General features: G+C 41.3%; 2 protein-coding genes across 4 annotated transcripts in view; one reads left to right on the top strand and one right to left on the bottom strand.

Annotated features, from left to right (window-relative positions):
- Positions 1-2,259, top strand: part of unc5cb (unc-5 netrin receptor Cb) — a 146,048-nt gene extending 143,789 nt beyond the window's left edge. For all 3 annotated transcript variants that reach the window (XM_050052914.1, XM_050052913.1, XM_050052915.1), the window contains one exon: positions 397-2,259. In XM_050052914.1, the coding sequence (XP_049908871.1) occupies positions 397-556 (160 nt within the window). In that variant the 3' untranslated portion in view covers positions 557-2,259. The remainder of the gene's footprint in view (positions 1-396) is intronic.
- Positions 2,260-2,318: 59 nt separating this feature from the next.
- The window catches only part of bmpr1bb (bone morphogenetic protein receptor, type IBb), a 76,480-nt gene continuing 60,085 nt past the window's right edge, over positions 2,319-18,713 (bottom strand). Inside the window, exons 5-14 of the mRNA XM_050052916.1 lie at positions 10,681-10,846; positions 8,815-8,917; positions 8,409-8,511; positions 6,509-6,605; positions 6,272-6,416; positions 5,646-5,838; positions 4,219-4,516; positions 3,946-4,121; positions 3,708-3,838; positions 2,319-3,406 (exon numbers count right to left, since the gene is read on the bottom strand). Of these exons, the coding sequence (XP_049908873.1) occupies positions 3,281-3,406; positions 3,708-3,838; positions 3,946-4,121; positions 4,219-4,516; positions 5,646-5,838; positions 6,272-6,416; positions 6,509-6,605; positions 8,409-8,511; positions 8,815-8,917; positions 10,681-10,846 (1,538 nt within the window). The 3' untranslated portion in view covers positions 2,319-3,280. The remainder of the gene's footprint in view (positions 3,407-3,707; positions 3,839-3,945; positions 4,122-4,218; positions 4,517-5,645; positions 5,839-6,271; positions 6,417-6,508; positions 6,606-8,408; positions 8,512-8,814; positions 8,918-10,680; positions 10,847-18,713) is intronic.

The raw sequence follows: 18,713 nt of genomic DNA, 5'->3' as shown, positions 1-18,713 counted from the left end.
ATTATGTCATAAAAAAAAAAATCATAGTATGGTATGTTTTCAAAAGTACCAAAACATTATTGTTTGTTATGTCACAAAAAGTCATAAAAAGTCATGAAACAGTCATGGTATAGTACGTCATAAAAACACTTTCCAGGGTAAATTCCCCACAGACCCTTCTGGAGGGTTAGACTGTAGAAGGAGTACATTGAAAGTGGTCCCACCCCTAACATTATACAGTACAGGTGATTAGGTCTTTCGGATGCTACAAATGGCTGTGCTAAAAATGTTGAAATCATTTTGCAATTATGTCAGCCCAACAGCCAAGTCCAGTTTTATTATTCAAGTAAACCCAGTCACAGTTCAACTCCTTTTTCTTACCCATTTCTCTCTGTTTTGTCACAATCCTTCACTCAGGTATCTCAACTACTTTGCCACCAAATCCAGTCCTACAGGAGTGATCCTGGACTTGTGGGAGGCCCAGCATTTTCCTGATGGCAACCTTAGCCGCCTGGCTCAGGTACTGGAGGAGATGGGGCGCCATGACAGCCTTGTTCCTGCAGCGACTGAACACTGACACCTGCCCACCAGGGAGTGTGACATTCCAGGGAGTAAGAAGACATAAAAAGAAAATAAGAGAGGGGGACGCCGTAAAGCAGGCGAGTCATTTGGCATCACACTGACAAATGCACATACACACTCACAGATCCTCTGTGTGTGTATGTGTGTGTGTGAGTGAGAGCACTCAGAGAAGTAAGAAGAAAGAAACAGCTAGGTCTACTCAGCCATGACCCAGTTAAACATTGGCAACAAAAGGTGTAAAAACTTGGAGGGTAAACAAGAATCTCTGTCATTTCTCTCTGGCTGTTCCGCTCTCTCTCTTTCTGGTACGACAACTTGATATTTTTGGATCTAGTTTCCTTGGAAACAGTTGTCCGGTTATTTGGATGGACTGTGCGGATATGTGGATGATGCCCTTGCCATAGACAACAGTTTGAGTAGTGAGACGCTATCAAAGGTCAAAGGAGCAAGACTTGGATCAGAGGAAGCATCGCTCACTTTCCAAAACCAGTCTCCATAGCAACTCCATGGATGAGTATGTGTTCTGTGATAACATAGTATTTAATAATATGCCTATTTATACATATCTTTTTTTTGTTTTTGTTTTTTGTATTTTATGCTGCCTGTTATGGAATATTTTGCCCTCACATTTGTTTCCTCCTCCATTATGTTTGGCTGTATCATAGCACCTCCCGGTGGACTCTTGCAGTAATGACTCATTTACATGTACAGAAGGAAATCAATGATGTAACCATTTTACAGCTTTAGTGTCGCTGTCGTAACTACTCTTAATACTTTTTATTCATGTTATGTATAATTATTGATTTTGAATTATGTTTGCTCCTTTTACATGTTTTTTATCTTTAAAATATTTTTGATAAGTTGCATTGGTTAGGATTTTTCTTTACTTTGTTTGCATGTTTATTATCAGGTCATTTGGCTAATTACATCAGTCACTATCGCTCCAAATAGAGGGTGATCAAGACAGTTTCCCAACGGAATAAAAATCATGAGTGATGCTGAAGATTTGTACGTTGTTAAATATATCATCTACATGAAAGAGACCAGGCAGAGAGGAGAGGTAGATACTGTAGAAAGGGGACTCAAATAAGTATATTTTTGTAGGACCAATGTAACTAAATACAACTGCTTTTTACCAAATAATTGACATACAGTGTATGAGGTTAAATTTATTACAGAGGGCGTTCACCTAAATATCAAACGACATTTCTTGTGTTCAGAATGAAATGACTTTCATCTGTGATTTTGGAGAACAGATACTTCTGTGTTTGTACATTAACGACAGAAGCCATCAATGTTACGTGACACCGACTGTGTGCATAAAAATTAGTGGTAGTTGTAAATGCAACATTCCTTTGATGCAGCAGCACTTGTGACTGTTCCAAGTGTTCTTGGTTGGTTCTTGTTTTTGTTTTTTTGTTTTTTCTTAATGGCAGTTGTCTCAGTTTTCGTAAAGCCGTCTATGCAAACTCTGCATCTTTCTGAACAATCTTTACATTCTCAGTGGGCTCGCCTTTTTGCATTTCCTAGTTGTTCTTCAGCTTCATGATTATTATTGTGTATAGTGAGAATGTAGCCTGTCTGTTTCTGGCACTCATGATGTTCCTCGCAACTGCTTGCATTTCATCTGTCAAGTTATTGTACAAAGTGTAAGAAAGAATTTTTAAGACTAATAATAAATTATATTTATATGCAACATTGAAAACCAAGCGTGGGGTTGTTGTTTGTTTGCAATATCACACACCAGTGTTCGACACAAATAGACCAGCCTTGGAGACGCTTAGACATTTTATTGGGGAATGTTATCCAGATCCACTCATACACTCTCATTAATCACATATGTACAGATTAAATAAGGCACATGCCATAGTGGTAGAGTGGACGGGACATAATTCTGTACACAGATAAATCATCAAAAACACATTTTAACATCCAGCAAGACAATAATATCAATCGATTTCAGCTCCATTATGTACAAATGAACCATAATGGGAAGGAAGAGCAAGGTCTCAGCTCACAAATTCATCAGTGACATAAGAGTCTGATGCTTAAGTCTTACTTGTGTAAATGTTCTGTCTTTTCTGTTGCTGCTGGACAAATATATATATATACCATTAATTTAGTCTTACTTCAGTTCATTAATAATAATAATAATAACAATAATAATTATAATAATATCACTGACAATGACGTCACTGAGCATGAACTAGACATTTCTTTGGATGGATGACAGTGACTGAGTCAAAAAACTAAAACACAAAGGCAGCTGTGACAGTACAAAAGACTGCACATACAATACTGCTGTATGGCTTTCAGGGCAGAGCAGGAGCTCCCGCTGTTTAGAACTCATCAGAGGGATTTAAGTGTTCCTCTCCTGCGAGGGTCCCCGTCAGCGCGCCCACCTGGACCGTCGGGACCCGACAACCACTCAGCTTTCACAGAAAGCACAACCTGAACATTTGGTCTGAGGCAGAGGCGGCTCAGACGGTGGGAGGCCAGATCTCCCCTGACATAATAAATCTTTTGCCTCTCATTTCTCTCGCTCCCCGTCGGCTGTTATCTCCATCACTCATCCTCGCTGTCAGTTTCCTTTGTCCTATCTTTCACAGTCTCTTTTTTTTTTTCTTCCCTTTCTTCTTATTGGCCAGTGTAAGTGGCGCTGTGCCAGTGGCAGTGACAAGTCTCTGGTGATGAGAAGAGCGCCTCTCTTAGCTCTTTGTCACAGTTTGATGTCTTGAGTCTCTAACATCTTCGCCAGGGTCTTCTTCACCCTCAGAGCTGTGAGGCGAGAGGCCGGGCTGTGAGCCCAGCACTCGGACATCAGCTTTCCCATCTGCCGTAGACACTGAGGGTACACATGTACAGATACGTAAGAATAAAACAACACTTTTTAATGACATTTTTTTAAAAGCTGTTTTATCATGTGAAAAACCATCACTAATGATTCACTCACTTTCTAATAGGCCGCTCTGCTTAGTAATAAATGTGGAGAAGAATATATAACATTTTTTCCTCAAGGTGTTTTTTAATGGCTTATAACTGCTCTATAATACATTAATAAATAAGTTATTAACCTATAATAAAGCCATAAAGTCTTCTAAAAATATGCATTGTTTGAAAGCAGTATCAGAAAATATTTAGAATACCTCATCACTGCTCCAGCGATTAGCAAACGAAGGTCTTTGTTTCTTAATGCAGACGACTTCTCTCATGTCCTCATAGGACGGATCAGTGGGCACAAGGTCGTGATAGGGCAGCTGATACTCCTCCACAATACCTTCAGGAAAAAACACGGATAAAGGGGAATAAGTAGTATCATGAAGAAAACATCAAGACAGATTTAGATAATGCGATATAAAAAAACAGCTAGATTTCCGTCCTTACCTCCGGAGATGCAACGTCGCGCCATCTCCCAAAGGATGAGGCCAAAACTGTACATGTCAGCCATTATAAAAGACTGGAAGTACGTCCTGTTCAGGGTCTCTTCCAGCACTTCAGGCGGCATGTAGCGCTTGGTACCAACTCGTAGGTTGGGAGGGATATCCACCTCATTGGTGTCACTGAGACAGAGAGGAGAAACAGAAATTGATTAAAGATATTTTGTGAAATCTCCAAGATAGACTAAAAGTGTTCAAAAATCCAAAATATATTCTCTACCTGTTAAACTTGACAGCCAGTCCAAGGTCTGCTATACAGCAGAATCCGTTCTTTTTCACCAAGATGTTTTTACTCTTCAGGTCTCTGTGTGCGATGGCCGGCTTGCCCTGCGTGCCATAGATCTCAGTGTGCAGGTGACACAGGCCCGATATGGACGAGTAGGCCAGTTTCAGCAGAGCCTTGACGTCTAAGGTGTTAGACTTGAGGTAGTCGTATAAAGATCCGTTCTCGTGGTAGTCTGTGATTAGGTAGAGCTGAGTCCACGAGCCGGTTCCTTTAATATCTGCTGCGATGAATCCTGGGGGTTGGAAAGAGAGGGATGACAGGAAAATAACACAAATGATGTGAGTCAATTTTGGGAACATCTCACTCGCTCTGCTGTGGGTTTACCTTTACGTCCCCCTCCAGACATGTTTTTAAGTAGGCTATGTAAAAATACTCTGTGATTAATACTTTGTCTAACATAGTTCCCCCACATAAAAAGTAAAAAAAGGAGCTGGAAGCAGCTGTCTTTCTCCCTTACTGAGAAATTCTGGATCTGGCCTTGCACCCTATCCACCACTGGTGCCTGTGCTAGGTTTCACTTCTGCCCTCTACACTCAGGTAGTGGTGCCACAGTGCTAAAACAAAGTGTGGATATAGGTATGGCTATGCAAGACTGGCATTAGGTTGACTCGTGAAAGTGAAAGTGAACATCAAGATGTAGCTGTAGAGAAAACATAGGAGGGATCCAGTCAAACATGTCTGAGCCTCAATCAGACCTAGGTTCAGATAAGAAATCTGTTGACCACCAAAACTGGTGATAAGCAGATGTATCAGAATGGTAAGCGTAGCATCTTTATGTGTCAGCTTGTTAGCTTGTTAGCTTGTTAGCTTGGCCTGGCAGTGACTGACACAGCGATAACGCTCAATCAACGATCTGCCATGATGTTAGATGAGGTCACGTTGGTCGGGTTTACATTCAAGAACTGAACAGTCTACAAGTCTACCACCAGTCCACCATTGCTGGTTTCAGGTGTCTTTGCCAGTGTGGCAAAGTTTGTTCCCCTGACAATATGTGCTCCCTTATTAGACAGCAATCAGATCGGCTTTCGTATTAGTGACGTAAGAAATCTAGCTTCCTTAGCGTACATTTGAATTTCAGATTTTAGGTAAGTGCTCTGACATTGGCCCCTTCAGTAGAGGAATGTGAAAATACCTCCCTGGTGGAGAACTTTGCAAAGATACTGGTCAGTATAGTCAAGGTGAGACATTTTAGGGGACATAAGCATAAGAAAAACACCTTTTTGAGTAAAGGGGCACTATAATTTAAGCCCAAGCTTGTGTTAAATGGAACCAGTATTCAGGTTGGTTACAGAAACACACACACCAATGAAATAAGTCCTTATAATAATTAATGTTTTTCACACTTTGCTATATCACCTTACCCAGTATATTGTCATGTCTCATGAGGAAGGTCTGGTAGATTTCAGTCTCTCTGAACCAGCTCTCTTCTTCTGTGGTGAAGAAGACTTTCACAGCCACTCTCTCTCCTCTCCACTTGCCCATCCACACCTCTCCATATCGCCCTTTTCCAATCTGCTTAACCATGTGGATCTGCTTGGCGATGGTGCGCTGTACCTGGAAACAGGTTATTGGAAAAAAGAAAGAGAAAAAGAAAAGAAAAAATTTAATTCATCATGTCCTTTCCATTTTAAACCACTGTTATTTTCTGTCTCAGTGTTGTTGTGTTGTTGTTTTTTTACATAAAAATTTTACAAAATAATTTAAGACAAATTTTGATCAAAAAGCAAAATGAGTTGCTAAAATTTTACATGTGTGAATGTAAATCCTACAAATGTAATGTAGGGTGTCAATGTGACTATTTACATAGTAATTTTGCATATATTTGGTGTATAGTAATATATATATTATACCTTAAAAAACAATCAGAATAATAGCATAAAAGTGATTTCACCCAGCCCCAGGTGAAGGTATGAGACAATGTAGTAATTTATAACTGTTCCAAGAGAGACTTGTGATGTTGAAGCATATTGCACTTCTTTCTTCTTACCAGTAGAGGGAGTCCTGACCCAGAGCCAGACCCGATGCTGCGGGAATGCTCTATCAGGTCCTTCAGGGATTCCCCAGGGGGGATGTAGGTCTCCTCCTGCTCCAGATCGATACTGTAGCGTGGTCGTGACTCCTGCCGCTTATATCTGCCACAGAAAGGCGATGCCGTGTTTACTAACTGCACATCAGGAAGTGTAAATTGGTTTGTGGATGCATGAAACATCTTCAAGACTCTTACCTGAAGTAGCAGAAGACGAGGATGAGACCTAGGATGATGCTGCAGACTGTGATTGAAATGAAGAGAGCCATGTACTGGATACTGCTGTCGACATAATCTAAGAAATGAGAAGACATATATTATTATTTCAGTGTCATTTTCTATTATTTTTCCACCTCTTAATGTTAATAATCATGCCTTGAATGAGATGGAAAGTCTGTAAATTTATAAGTGATGAATAGGTGTCGACAGTCATTTGTTCACTGCTGTCAGCTCCACAATCTGTCTAATTTTCATTGGCAGGGACAAGCACCTTCTCCCCTTCCTCCCTCTAACCCTTCCCTGCCACCCCCTCTCTCTCACAGCGTGAGATCGATCACATCCCCTTCCTGAATCCCACAGATCAGCTGTCACACTGACATCGCTACAGAAGCCCCAGAGGCCCAGTGCGGCTCTGGGACTCTAGCCTTTCTGCCGCGCTCCTGCCAATCAGACACACACAAACAGATGCTTGAACACGGGGGGATAGTCCATGGTGTTGAAAGAACCACACACACTAAGGACTAGTGGACAAAGACTTTAAGACTTAGACTTAAAGGATAGCTCTAGCTTTAGCCAAACCTTTATGGAAGAAAGGCAAAAAGTATTATTACTAAAGTTCAACGTACTTGCTCTTAGTTGTGCCTTTTTCTGTAGATTGTGGGGTTATTATCAACATACAAGTGCTCTCACTTTCAGTTTTACCTCTTAATAAAGTTGTTTCAATATTTTGGCTAAACTGTTGGTGTTTTTCTTGCTTTGCTGTTGCAATATTTCCACGTTCTCACATCTCAGTGATTATTGTGGTGTGTACAGTGTTATCATAGCTGATAGAAATGATGGCCAAAACTGTGAAAATGAGACCCAAGCTGAAAAAAACAAACAAAAAACCAACAGATTTGTCCAAAATCTGTCTTCTCTCCAACACCCAACACACTCTACAACTCACTTTCAGTTTTATCCCTACACAAAGTTAATTTTCGGCAACCGTTTATCCTGTTAGCGGTTGCGGAGGGGCTGGAGCCTATCCAAGGTGACACTGGGCGAGAGGCGGGGTACACCCTGAACAGGTCGCTAGACTATCACAGGGCTGACACAGAGACAGACAACCATTCATGCTCACGTTCACACCTACGGCCAATTTAGAGTCACCAATTAACCTGCATGTCTTTGGCCTGTGGGAGGAAGCCGGAGTACCCAGAGAAAACCCACACTGACACGGGGAGAACATGCATTATTCTTACTTTGTTGTCTCAATATTGCCATGCTCTTAAATCTCAGTGGTGACTTTGGTGGGTACAGTGATATCAAAACTGAGAGAAATTATGTCCAAAACTATAAAAATCCATGTTGTCAAAAAAATGAATTGCCCTTTATTTCCCTCCAACATCCAACAGACTTGACAAATCAGTCTATCACTGTTTTCTTGAAGGTCAAAACTAAGTGTGTCAGACTGTGTGACAACATTATTGTGAATTTGTGTGACAGAGACAGGCAGTGAGAGACAGGCAGAGAGAGAAGGAATGTGTGTGTGTTGGTGTGTTGCGGAGTAACAGATGGACAGATATCTCACATCCGTCCCGAGGCAAGAAACTCAAGCAGGCCCCGGGGAGAGGCTGTCCTTTTCATTAGAGGGTGAGAGAACAAGCCGAGGCTGCAGGCTCTGTTTCACCTGCCTCTCTCTCACTCTCTCTCGCACACACTGCCCCCCTGGAGCAGCATGTGCCACTTCACTCCAGCACCACACTGTGGTTTGTAACAGTTTAAACTGTCACTACCCATCACCACCCGGCATGGCCTGAACGAGCCCGTTCTAAAAAGGCACTCAAGTGGGGCAGGATTTCAGTGTGTGAAAACCTGTGTGAACAAGTGTGTGTCGTACCTGATGTCATGAGCGGAGGAAGAGTAGGATGCAAGTCTCTGTTGCAGTAGTCCTGATCTGTGCAGCACTCCAGAGCTCTCCTCGAACGTGCATTCCACGAGTCCTATCACACACGGATAAGACATGCATTTCTACTGAAGAAGACACCAGAGTAGCAAATATTTACAGCCGCACTTAATCCTAGTTAGAGCATTTTACAATATACCAAAGGTTTTTTCCTACAGCGTGTAAAGATAGGGAGGCTGGACAAGTTTGATTTAAATAGGGCTCATAAAGAGCTGTGGTGAGTAAAGGAAAGCTCGTAAAGGCTTAACAACAGCTCATGAAGAAGAACACACATACACTGACAGTGCAGAAATAGGAAGAAATACACACACGCATATAAACACACACACATCTGACTTACCCTGCACTGGAACTCGGAGCCGACAAGACCCAGACAACCTGCTGTGAGTACTGCCAGACCCCCCTCCTCCTCCTCCACCATGGTGAAGCAATAACCATCAGTCCTACCAAAACGCACATAAATCATCATATAAGTAAACATTATCTGGGAGTCTTTTAATCCATGGCTCCGTTTACATGCACACTGATATTCCATGTATATATGGGTCATATAAACAGCATATTCCTTTTACATACACCAAATTAGGCCCTTTTTTTCTAATGTAGCATTTTCCGATGAAGACATGTTGGATATGCCAGTATTATTCAGTTTTAGAAGCATTCTTTGGACATGTATACAGCGCATTCGGAATACACGTCTTAATTTTTATCACAGTTTGCGACGCGGAGACAGTCAACAGTTTGCAGGGCTGGGGTAGACATGCATGCCCTAAAGAAAAGCCCACATTTCTGGTCCAAAGAAGAAACACACCTCCTTTTAGACATTGTGATAGACTTGGACATCAACAGGTTTCCAGCATGCACTTGGGCGTTTAGCAGCAGAGTGTGAAGCGGTTGGGATGAGAGTCAGCACCTCCAAGTCAGAGGCCATGGTTCTCTGTTGGAAAACGTTGGATTGCCCCTCCAGGTTGGGAGGGAGTTGCTGCCCCAAGTATCTTAGGGTCTTGTTCATGATTGAGGGTAGAGTGGAGCGTGAGGTGGAACGGCGGTTTGGTGGTGCCAGACTTTTGTGGTGAAGAGGGAGCTGAGCTTGAAGGCAAAGCTTTGGATTCACTGAAGGGCTGCTGGGCTCAGCCTTAGAGATAGGGTAAGGAGCTCGGACATCCAGAGGCTCAGAGTAGAGCCGCTGCTCCTTCGCGTCGAAAGGAGTCAGTTGAGGTTGTTCAGGCATCTGATCAGGATGCCTCCTGGGCGCCTCCTGTTGGAGGTGTTCTGGGCGCATCCAACTGGTAGGAGACCCTGAGGCAGACCCAGAACACGCTGGAGGGATTACATATCTCGTCTGGCCTGGGAACGCCTCAGGGTCCTCCAGGAGGAGCTGGAAAGCGTTGATGGGGAGAGGGACAGTTGGAATACTTTGCTCAGCTTGCTGCCCCCGTGACCCAGCTTCAGATAATACTTTGCTCAGCTTGCTGCCCCCGTGACCCAGCTTCAGATAAGGGGTTGAAAATGGATGGATGGGTGGAGGTTTTTGGATATGCAAAAATATCGCAGCGTCGACCTTTTCAAGAAGGTGGTTGAAGGAATGAAAGAGGGAGGTTCTTTGACACAAAGAAACAAATGGCACAAGTTTTCCGTATTTTGATCTGATAAACGAAATGTTAGGGCATGTTAAATCAGAATAGGTACAGCTGCATGTAAACAGCCATGTAATGTCTTTTTCAGAATAAGGACAAAAAACAGATTATCTTGTGCATGTAAACGTAGTCATTGATGTCATGAACACCATAGGTGTCAGGGTTCAGTAGTATTTCCTTAACTCTGAATCCAATAATGAAACTGCTTACTGGGTCAAAATAATTTATGAATCTGTTTTAAATCTATTTATCTTTTAACTATTATAATAAAATTGTCAAAATACATTCATGTAGTCATTATGTGCACCTACATTTCTGTAACATACAGCACATGCCATATGCATGAAACTTAATTAATGCAAGGCAGCTGGCTAATGAAGTGATAATAGGCTGCATCTCATTAAGGAAAACAGTTAAAGTAAACATGTACATCTAATCAGATAAATCAGATAATTAGGATTCTCTCAGATAATTGCTTTAGATAATTATTTGTGTTGTCTTTTAATAGCTTTGATATGATGAGTTATTTTTACTGCTTGGGCATAGTGTTATGTCTGCTTAAACCGTACATGCAAGTGTTGTTGACAGAGTCGTCGGGGCAGTGGTGGTAGCAGTGACACCAAAGCATGTTCTGAGCTGAGACTGTGGCTGTGCTGCTGCTGCTGCTCTCCTCCGCCCTCCGATCCGAGTCCCCCTTCCATCCGTTCTTCAGCAGCATGGTGTCCAACATGTTGGCTGTACACACAGAGAGAGACAGAGAGAAACTGGACTTAGTACCGCAGCAGACCAAAACATTTGGACACTCCTCTGGCTCCAGCAAAGCCAGAGGAGTAAAACTTAAGTACACATACCTCAGGAAAATTAGAGATGAAATAAATCAAAGTCTCCAAACAACATTTCTACTCATTTCCAATGGGTCTTCTGAATTATATGGTTCTGCCTGCCCTGGCACTGTTACCATGGCAATGCAATCCACAGAATGTGTGAATATGTGCTGCTGAAAGCAACCCTGCTGTTCTGGACTGGACTCAATGTACCTGCATGAAGTCTGGAACCAGAATAACAGCAGAAAGAAGTCTTTGTGCTGTGTGTGTGTGTGTGTGTGTGTGTGTGTGTGTGTGTGTGTGTACGCACAAATGTCAAACTGCCTACAAGTGCCTGTGTATTTAGTGTGAGTATGTACAGTGTGCTTTTGAAATGTGTGCGAGTCTGCAGTACATTCAGTGTTGGGGATTAGTTTATTACATGGAATTACACGAGTAATTTAACTACACATGTCAGTAGCTTGCCGGGAGTTAAACTAGTGAGACCAGCATAGGGATTCAAATCGTTCAAGTACTTTTTTGCTGTTTTTTTGTGTCGTTAACAGCCGAAACTGCAAACACTTTGGGGCCATTAAAGGAAATGATTTTTTAAATATTTATTTTACAAATGGTTCTCTACTGTAATTGAACTCCCTCTAACCAGCTGTCTTCAACATGGCCACCTTGAAGGCGTGCCCTAGCAATGCATTCAGCAGGTAGAATTTGTAAAACTACACTTGTATGTATCAGGTGTCAATCAGTTGGAATGATTTTTGCTTTTTATTAACGAATGTTCACTGAAGTTGTTGCATGCTATTTTAGTAGTTACCTGACTGAGTTATCCTGCTTGGTGCAATACCCCCACCTGGACTCTAGTTCCATCTCACACAGACTCCGCCCTCTTCTGGACTCTATGGGTAATACTCCTTCAACCACAAGCACACATTCGCCCAGTGAGATTCGCATAGCTGGCCAATCAGGACATGCCTACACAAATATGAGCAGACCCCACAGTACAAAAGGCTGTCCGCCATCCATGATGACGATATGCCTACTAACCTTCAGCTGGTCAGGATCAGTGTGGCTGGGTTGATGCTACTTGCTATTGAAGGTGTAGGATGCCGTACAGCCTTGTGTATGCCTGTATACTCTTCTGCATGTATACGGGTAGACATGTCTGGATTGGCCGGCTACATTTATGCAAATCTTAGTGGGCGAATGTGTGCTTGCAATTGGAGGAGAAATACCCATAGAGTCCCATGAAGTCCAGTAGAGGGCTCCGTCTATACGAATAGAACTAGGGTTATAATATCGTAACCTCTGCATCGTAACCAAAGCTGACATTCTTTGATCTTTTCCATGAATAGTGTTTTTTTTTTTGTTTGTTTGTTTGTTTTTTGGTTTATGTACAACTTGTGAACAAGTAGGCACTTCTTGCAACAAACTCAAGTGAGTGGCATTTTATGCCGGCAAGTTATTTTTTTGTATTATATATTGTAATGGTTTTGTATCACACGTACATTGTCAATATGATTTTTGTTTTACAAAGTAGTTTGAACTACTTTCTTAACTCAGTGTGAAGTAGTTAGTAGCTTGCAAAGCTATGCTTTCAAAGTAGATTCGCCAACACTGAGTACATTACTGTAATGTATTCAAGAGGATGTATCCATCATATTTAAAGCTGAAACTTTGAGAGCTAAATAATATCATTAATGGTGTTCCTATTAATCTCTTTCTACAATAAATCAAATAAATCCTCCAAACCAACGATAGAATTTAATGTCATCACAACTGATAATTAAGTTAAAATGCTTAAGTAAACCTGTTGAATGCTAAACTAGCCAATGAGACTGTCAATCCTTAAAACATACGGTACACTAACAAATATACAAAAACTATACCAATGTACACTAATATACCAACACCTTGTATCCACTCTGCCTGCACAGTAGCAATCATATCCATCCCAGTATTCATTTCCAAATGGCACACAACTGTTGACAGACACCATTACTGTACTCTGCAGTCAAAACTACTAAAAAGCAAGGCATACCGTGGGTTAGTGGATATATGGGATGGCTTAGTGTTTATCTTCAGAGAGGAGGAATAACATTTCCAGCAAGCAATAGATACAGTTGAACTACAGTACCAAAACACAGTCGAGCCAAGTGCAGTAACACAGTACATGTGTATTCACATAAACCAGGGGTAGGATAAATATTATTGCTCTGGACTTACTTATCCCAGAGAGTGTTAACTGTTGCAGGTGCCACTGAATGTTGAATCAGTCCAAGGTTGTGCTCAACAAAAGGGAATTCCAGCTTTATTTATTTAGTGTGAGGGACTGACTGTAAATGTGAGCCAGCAGTAATGCCAACATTATCAGCTGGAACTTTGCTGAACTGTGCACATATATGTACATGTAACTACTTAATCAAATATTGAATATGAAGGAAAAACTAGGCCCTAAGTGGAGTTTTCAACCATGTAAGCTTAAGCCAGTATCTCAGAGGAAATTATAATTAAAATCCACAGACTTAGCATTTTATTATTCCATAATAAGAATAATCTACTTTCATAGTACACCAATAACGCTAACAGTCAAAAGCTTAGACACATAAGCATTAAGTAACTGATTAAAAATGACTACTGTTAAAAATATTATTCATTAACACTGATTATTATAACACAATGTGCAATCTTTTATATCCCTCCAAGCAACTGAGGGTTCATACATTTATCAGTGGAGAATAAAACCAGTTCAGACAGCAGCTCATCCCTGAGGACCTCTGTGGTCAGAGAGCTGAACGGTGTTGTGCCACACTAGATGGATGTCTTCCTCACTGTCTTCTATTCTGCTCTAATAATATCTGTATCATAAAACTGCAGATTTCAAGACCAGTAAGATCAGTTATTCATCTGCTTTAAAAATCCTGCATAACAAAAGTAACTATAAACTATGAAAGGCGAGACATCACAGGGGCACATCCCTACATTAGCTCCATCTATCCATAAAATCCAAGAATAGCTTCCTTATACTGTGGATGGGCTTCACTATAGTAGGTGTAAGTAGATCTAAGCGGCGCAACAGCCTGAGAGCCAACCAGCCATTAAAAAAGGGACATGAGTAATCCTCCAGAGGACGACGTGATGAAAAGGCTGAATGGCTGAGTGTTGTACAGTGTAAACACACTGGCTGTTCTTTAAGTGGTACTCTGTGTCCTTCCAAACTAATCTGTGCTACTGTTTCTGTCAGAGGGGAAGTTTGCAGAGGTGTTCTGATCCTCCCTCGCAGTGGCCTTGGTTTTTTCTGCAAGTGTGCAAAATAACAAAACACAAGGCGGGATGTTTCATGAAGTTGTCAAGCATTCAGATACAGTCTGTCCATATCAGCTCTGGCGGTAAGTGAGCAAAGAAGACAGGGGCAGAAATGTTACAGGAAAGCTGACGTAAGGAAAGGACAATCCCGCTTTGGAGGGGAAAGCGAAACCTTGGATGATCAGGCGCTGACCCGAAAAGATAAAAGCAGTGAGAGTGCTGCCTGAGAAATCATCTTAAAAATGCACGTAATTTGTTTTCCCTTTCGTCTTCTTCTTCAAATTTCCTACCATTCTGTATGGTCAAATACGATTTTTTATATTCCGTCTACAACAGGTTTACCATAGCCTTAATGAGAGTTTGACTGTCATTTACTGTCATATTTGCTCAGCGTACAACTTCTACCTAACACTGACATTCGGGGGTTAAATTAAGTATTTCACTTAGCACAGGATTTATCTTATAAGTGGAAAGTATGTCAGGATTTCTCTAGAACTTTAAGTAACATAAGACGGTGTTGTTGTCAAAGAGGGGTTTGTGTGCGTGGGGAGTTTGTCATGCTCAGTATGTAAGAGCAGGTTTACTACAGAGCTGCTGTGTGTTCAACAGACTGTTAAAGAGGCTATAGGATGTAAATCCAGCAGGAGACTTAGGCTGAGGAGGAGGAGGCCATCTTTGTTAAGCTAACAGAGGATTAAACACCACATTGATGAAGAACAAGCACATCAGAGCATAAAACTGCCTAATTAAATTAGTTTTTAATGCTGAAAAGATGATCCTGCAAGTAAATAGACTCAAAACATATCTAAACAGACATGGATATACAAGATAAAAGATCAACTTAGTATTGCTGATTAAATGTTTATTGTGTTTTTAGCCATCGCATCAATATAGTGGCAAATACGATGACCAACCAAGCATTATTATTATAATTATTACACCGTAGTAGTCTGTTGTTTTCTTCTTTGTCTCGGTCTTGCACACACACACACACACAAACACACAAGCGCGCGCGCACACACACAACAAACAGACTTGCTGTGTCAGCTACGGGGCACACTCAAGGTCACCCCGAAATCTGATCTGCATCCCCCACACATTCCACAGGCTGTTCCTCAAACTAGACACACACACACACAGAAAGTCAGTGTATTACACACAAACACACACACTACAGCTGGGCGATTAATTAAATTTTATTTTCAATCACGATTTTGGCTTTCGTTGATTATGAAAACAAGATAATCAAGATTAAATGATAATTGAGCTGCATTCTGATTTGCAATGATGCTCTCATTTTCTCTTGTCAATCTGTTATCCAGCGGTCACTTTTCTCCCTAAAAGCCCAAACTCACTCTCAGCCAGGCTGTGGCGTGGCGTGCATTTGAAGCCATTAGAAGTAACACTCCAGCTGGAGAACCTTCAGTCACAGCTTGTCACAGACCGTCTTCGGGTACTTCCACTCCGGCTGGCTTCAGCTTTTCCAAATGTATCTGAATTAGTGATGACAGCTCATGTTCTGCCTTCATCACTGTGTTTGTCATCTCTTTTCATTTCTGGCTAACACTATCAGCATGGTCTGTGACACTTCCTCCCTCCTCACGACCAGCCAAGTTTTCCGTGGTGACAGAGCTAGCATGACTGTGGGCCGAGTGTCATTCCTGCGATGATACTAATGTGACATGGGAACAAGACTGACATTGACATTTCCATACAAGATCTAGATCTCTATCCAGCAGCTCCCACTCTGTTATTTAATGTTGCATTTTATAATATCTTTTCCTTTGTTTGCCTATCAGCTCCTCACTTTGTGTCTGGAATCTGCTCTGCCAGACCTACTTTCCTTGTTCTGGGGTCGTCTCTCGCTTTTATAAAATTAATAAGGACAATACAAACAAACTTCAACTGTCATGAACTGACTCATTATGACAGACTGGAAACATTTTTGTGCTGCACAAATGTGTGTCAGACAGTATCACACCACTGGATAACACAAAAATAAGCTATAAGAAACTGATGTAGAATACTGAAAAGAGAGATGAAAAATGTCACTGGCACACAAGCACGATTAACATCTGGAATACAGCCGCCCATACTGTTCAGATCTATTCTACACCATGTGTACAGCCAAAATGCTGCCCATCTTGGGACCTTGACGCAAAACAACAAACAAACAAAACCCACACATTTGAAACTCATGACTAAGCTGTGTTAACTGACTTAGCTTATTAATGACTTAGGGGTTTTTTAGTGAAAACACAGCTAGCAGATTTAATATGAAATATTTTTTAATCCCCTAATCACCTACTCTAGTTCCCATTAAGCAGCTGGCAGCATAAACAGGAGGCTATAGCACTGGCAAAACATTAGTGATTTTATTTTACTTTTACCAGTTTAAGAATGATGATGAGGGTGGTCATCAGCTGCAGTTCTTAAATCAAGGTTCACATACTTGAATGATCAGTGTATCGTAACAAATATGACACAAAAGCAACAGCAAAAGTAGAGAAGGTAGAATGTATGGCTGAGCGAAATGGAGAAAGTCAAATATCACAATCTTTTCTTCATCTGTATTGCGATGATATTGTCAGGTTGACTATTGGTGCTTTGACAAAATATTTCCACAATGAGATTTCTGATAAATAATCATCAGCAATGTGAATATAATGACTAAGTAGGTGAGGGAAAACGATAGAACAGTGAGAGCAGTCTGGAAAGTCCATAAAATCACTCACTTTACTGTAATGCAGCCTTTAAAACAAGGAAAATTCAACATTTACAATATGACAATATCCACCAAAATCTAAGATCATATCTAGTCTCGTATCATGATATCAATATAATATCAATATAATTCCCAGCCCTGGTAGAATGTAATAAATACATGCATTAAGTGTGCTGAATTTCCAAAGCAGGAGCACCTTTGAGAATGTTTTGGAACAAGAGTGCTGGATGAGTCAGGTGGTGGGCATTTTAGAGAATGTGTTATGTGACCTTGGGTTGTTGTTTTTTTTAAATTGAAAACTAAAACCATTTTTTTCCCTTTCATGTGTAGCTTTTGTGCATGTACTGTTGTGCACTATTGAAACATTTATCTGAAATTGCGTCCCATGAAAGTAATTAATTCGTCTACAGGAATAAAAGCAGAATGTCCTCTATCAGTCTCTAAATCCAGTTCCTGACACTACTCTGGATTTGTTCTGACCACAGAGAGACGCGTGTGATTTGACCCTTACATTCCACTAAAGTTGTAATCCAGACACACACTGGCAATCAATGAATATACTGTTATAATACTGGGTTTTGTTTTTCCATCAAGAGATAACTGGAAATCAATGTAAAACAGAATTACTGCCATTACAAATTAGGAGAGAGATGTTGACAGGGGAACTGTATGTGTAGGAAAATGGAGAAATCTCTACACAAAGTGTTCCAATTAACACGGTTGTTTCACAAGAGCCGAGTTCAGCTATTTAATCTTTGAGCTGAGACCTTCACACAGACTCTTCATCACAAGCCGAGAGGAGGACATGAGAGAAAAGCAAGATAAGTTACTCCAGGTGGCCATTATAAATCACCTCCTCAAAGGAGACATCTTCCCCAGTGTCTCCACAGTGCACTCTGACCCCGAGGGGGTCGCAGCCAACCTGCAAAGAGGCCATACATCCTCCTCCACCCTACCAACGCACCCTCATCCCTCTTAACCCCCTACAGGCTTCAAAGGACTCCGCCACACGAGGCACACACACACACACACACACATGTGCACATATTGTAGGCCTACATGCGCACACACACAAGAAACACATTCCACACTCTCTTCTCCGTCTACGCTGCTACACCCACACCAGGTCATCTGTTTTCACCCTGCAGCTTCCAGCAACCTGTTCTGTGTTTACCAGCCGTGACCAGACTGCCTTTGTGGAGGAATGAGATGGTCACTTTGAGGCTCCCACCACCCGCAGCAATAATGACACAACAAATTTATTGACCCTGCCTCACTCACGCTGAACCCTAACCCCACTTTCAGAAAAACTATAGCTCAACTGTCAGGGATTCACAATGTTTGCACAGAGAAAACCTTCCACAAGAGTGTGAATACAGCAGAGAGCTGCTATATCCACAACAAATTACTCAAACACACAGCAGACACACAGCAGACACATAGATAGAGTGACTTCTGCTGTATTCCAATAAATGCTAAGAGCAGAGAAAGAGACAGAAATTCTCTTGCATCATAAAGGAAGAAAGTAACAGAGATGTATTAAACTTACAAATAAATCACAGAAAACACTGCAGAGGAATATATAAATGGTCTTGCATATGACAGAATACGGATACAGTGATTTAGGAGGATAACTCCCTTCTATGAGGAACAAAAATACAAATGTTCATTTCTTAAAAAACAACAACATGCATTTCTCAGAGAATATAATTTGTCGACTCTGTGTATTGGGCTCTGTAGTCAGACAAACTCTTCT

Source organism: Epinephelus moara, chromosome 9, assembly GCF_006386435.1.
Source record: "Epinephelus moara isolate mb chromosome 9, YSFRI_EMoa_1.0, whole genome shotgun sequence".
NCBI classification, from domain to species: Eukaryota; Metazoa; Chordata; class Actinopteri; order Perciformes; family Serranidae; genus Epinephelus; species Epinephelus moara.
This window is presented reverse-complemented; position numbering and strand designations above follow the sequence as displayed.